The sequence below is a fragment of the Aedes aegypti genome, chromosome 3 (genome assembly GCF_002204515.2).
Source record: "Aedes aegypti strain LVP_AGWG chromosome 3, AaegL5.0 Primary Assembly, whole genome shotgun sequence".
NCBI lineage: Eukaryota > Metazoa > Arthropoda > Insecta > Diptera > Culicidae > Aedes > Aedes aegypti.
In genome coordinates, this window is record NC_035109.1 from 25389405 (window position 1) to 25393368 (window position 3964).

The following is a 3964-nucleotide window of genomic DNA, read 5'->3' on the forward strand; positions in this document are numbered from 1 at the left end:
TTTTATCGTGCAGTTTTTGCCAAACGACGAATAAAAATGGTTATTATTAACAACCATTTTTAATTTTTTTCATCAATTTTGAAAATTTCCATAAAATAAAGTCTCAGCCGTCGCCTCTCAATTTCCCAATTGAGGGTCAATTTGAGGTCTATACTAAAGATCTGAGAGGGTTTCGTCAAAATTTTATCGTGCAGTTTTTGCCAAACGACGAACAAAGATGGCAATTTTTAACAACCATTTTTATTTTTTTTTCATCAATTTCGAAAATTTCCATAAAATAAAGTCTCAGCCGTCGCCTCTCAATTTCCCAATTGAGGGTCAATTTGAGGTCTATACTAAAGATCTGAGAGGGTTTCGTCAAAATTTTATCGTGCAGTTTTTGCCAAACAACGAAAAAAAATGGCAATTTTTAAAAACCATTTTTATTTTTTTTCATCAATTTCGAAAATTTCCATAAAATAAAGTCTCAGCCGTCGCCTCTCAATTTCCCAATTGAGGGTCAATTTGAGGTCTATACTAAAGATCTGAGAGGGTTTCGTCAAAATTTTATCGTGCAGTTTTTGCCAAACGACGAACAAAGATGGCAATTTTTAAAAACCATTTTTATTTTTTTTTCATCAATTTCGAAAATTTCCATAAAATAAAGTCTCAGCCGTCGCCTCTCAATTTCCCAATTGAGGGTCAATTTGAGGTCTATACTTAAGATCTGAGAGGGTTTCGTCAAAATTTTATCGTGCAGTTTTTGCCAAACGACGAATAAAGATGGCAATTTTTTACAACCATTTTTAATTTTTTTCATCAATTTTGAAAATTTCCATAAAATAAAGTCTCAGCCGTCGCCTCTCAATTTCCCAATTGAGGGTCAATTTGAGGTCTATACTTAAGATCTGAGAGGGTTTCGTCAAAATTTTATCGTGCAGTTTTTGCCAAACGACGAATAAAGATGGCAATTTTTTACAACCATTTTTAATTTTTTTCATCAATTTTGAAAATTTCCATAAAATAAAGTCTCAGCCGTCGCCTCTCAATTTCCCAATTGAGGGTCAATTTGAGGTCTATGAGCCTATGCATGCTATAAAACGTTTGACTTTTACTGTGCGCCCTGTTTTCAAGTTGCCCGTGAGAGAGAACGAGACAGCACCAACACACGGCGCACAGTAAAAGTCAAACGAACAAAAGAATTTATAGCATGTACAGAGGCTCATACTAAAGATCTGAGAGGGTTTCGTCAAAATTTTATCGTGCAGTTTTTGCCAAACGACGAACAAAGATGGCAATTTTTAACAACCATTTTTATTTTTTTTCATCCGGATTGAAAACGACAATCCGAAATGGCTATACAGTTTTACCCTTATGCTATCTCTTCCATGTATCGCGCCTAATCTTACTTGTTCGCCAATAAAAAAAACTTTATAACATTTTTTCCCATTGAAAAATGTTATTCTGTACAAAGTCACTCCATTTTTTAACACCGGTACAAAAACTGGGTGTTAGATTCCCACCAACACGGAAAATAAAAAAAAGGTGATGAAAAATGGGTGTTAGATTCACAGTAGTCGAGAAAACGTCAAACTTCGGCAATGCACTTTCGTGTGTTTTTGTTTACAGTTGAGTCCAACACGTGCGTCGGTCGTTAGCTGCGAATTTGTGCACAAACTTTCTTTAAATTGTGTAGTTTTGAAAGCTTTACACGACCGAATAATCTCTCAAAATGGTGCGCCGATTGAGGAGAACCAAGAAAAGTCAAAAGTACAACTATAACAAAAACCGGAAGCGACTTAACAAGAAGATTCACGGCACCGGCACTGTGAAATGGTAAGCCATATCAAAATTCAAGCGTATGCTAGAATTAGGGCGAATGTAACAATGTTACATGATGTTAATTATTGGTTCAGTTCTCGAATCGTTTTTAAAATTTAATATTACAGTGGGGATTCGCTCGTTGGGGGTCCGCTACATGGAATGACTCGATTGTTGGATGTTCGCTGGTTGGAAAATATTCCAACTAAAAAGCACTGAAATGTCACCAGAAAATGTAAAACTGACTTTGACGTTTGAGTACCGTCGCATTGAAGTCTCCATATATAGAACAAATACGTATGTATATGTGCGTTTTGTGACGATTTGCTCTCCAGATGCGTTAGTGTGGAGCATTTTTACCAGCTGTCAGTCGTTCCAACTAACGGGTCGGATTCGCTAGATGGAAGGCAGTCGTGTTCCAACCAGCGAACCCCCGCTGTATTTTAAACATTGGATTGTTCTCCGTGTATCGATGGTATCGATATTTCCTTCTGATATATCGTATACCAAAATTTGGATAACAATTGTAGGGGTTTCTAGAAAAACAATTGATTTTTAAATACTTGAAAACAGTTCACATACCAATTGTTAATGATGTATCATAAAAGAAGATTAATATCTATCGATCAAAATTCCGATAATATTGAGGATTCAAAAAATTGTTTGCAAATTGTAGAAAACTCAACGTCAGGTAACTAAACGATACAGGAAGTTTGGCCCCTTTTAAATATATCAAATGATATTACGATTTTGATTCAATATATCGGTGGTATCGATACTTCGATTCGATAATCGTATCGAATCAAATATCGATACCTCACAATATCGGAATGTCCCTAAGGTAGATGTACCGATATTCGCCCATCTGCTGGTTGTATAGGGTATGTGTACTATACTAGTATTTGGCACCTTATTCTCTATAAATATCAAGACTAGTGAATATCGTAAGTGAAACGAAAGCTTAAAATCTATATATAGCAAGAAAAATATAAGAACTCTCCATAACTTATGATCTTGCAACGATTAACTCACTTGCAAAAAATCTGAACTGCTACGGTAAATAAAATGTGATATGATATGTTGACAAAATGTTTTAAATGATTCTAAAGAAGGAATTCAAAAAATATTGAGTTCACTTCTTTAGAGAGCGACACTGTTCCCTCGATCCCTAATTCAATCGTTTTCCCCCCGCTACAGCCCGGAAATCAAGAACGACATGGACTTCCGGAAGAACCTGAACACCAACATCTCGGAAATGGGCCTGGCGTTCGATGTGAACAAAGCAATTCCGGTCCCAAACACCAAACGCGAGCGCGCCAAACTGGCACGCTACGTGAACGGCTTCCTTGAAGAGGATGCTTCCGATTCGGAATCGGAAGCACGCAATCCTCCACCCAAAGCGCACGTTGCCAAACGGCTGGAGAAGGACTCCAAAGAGTTCGTGGAAATTCGTTTCCGGTTGTCCAAGGGTCAGGTGCAGTTCGTCACCGGAATGATCGACACGTACGGGTTCAACTACAAGGCGATGGCCGCGGATAAACGGAACTACGAGCAGGAAACGTGGCGACAGATGCGTCAGAAGGTGCGCCGGTTTTTGACCATTCCGCAGCAGTGCACGCCGTACCTGAAGCGGAAGGGATGGCTGGATTGCGATATGAACGATCCCAGCGATCCGCGGTGGAAGGAATACGGCACCGATGATGAGCAGTGATGGCTGGTAAGCATGTTGGAGGATGTCTTATTTACAATATATTCGTCGAAATTAACTAACTATATGAGCTTGTTATTAGAGAAAGCCTTATTCTTATGGGTCTAACATTCCCACTGGGATGGAGCCGGATATTAGCTTAAGTGTTCTAAGAGCACTTACATAGTTCTAATTGATGGCGTAAATAACTACTTGGCTATCCTCACATTTCATTTTGCCATCAGGGGTTTTGCTCGGTCAAATTATCTGAAACTCGGGAATAAGATACACTTACTTACGTACATACATACGAATCATATTGTAGTAAAATATGAGCTGAGTATCTCTCTAAAAACCCCCTGCCGAAGTGAGTCCTGAAAGATTCCTCGCTACCTACAGTTTTACAATTCAACAATTACAGCCAACTTTCGTTCGTGGCACTAAACCTGTAGCCCACCTAGTGAAAGAATTTCATTG

At 38.3% G+C, this 3964-nt stretch overlaps 1 protein-coding gene across 1 annotated transcript; it reads left to right on the top strand.

Moving 5' to 3' along the window:
* Positions 1–1583: 1583 nt before the first annotated feature.
* Positions 1584–3570, top strand: LOC5563791 (nucleolar protein 16). The gene is made up of 2 exons (XM_001648010.2): positions 1584–1815; positions 2998–3570. Exons 1-2 carry the CDS (start codon positions 1712–1714, stop codon positions 3509–3511), a joined length of 618 nt encoding a protein of 205 aa, XP_001648060.1. The 5' UTR covers positions 1584–1711; the 3' UTR covers positions 3512–3570.
* Positions 3571–3964: the final 394 nt, after the last annotated feature.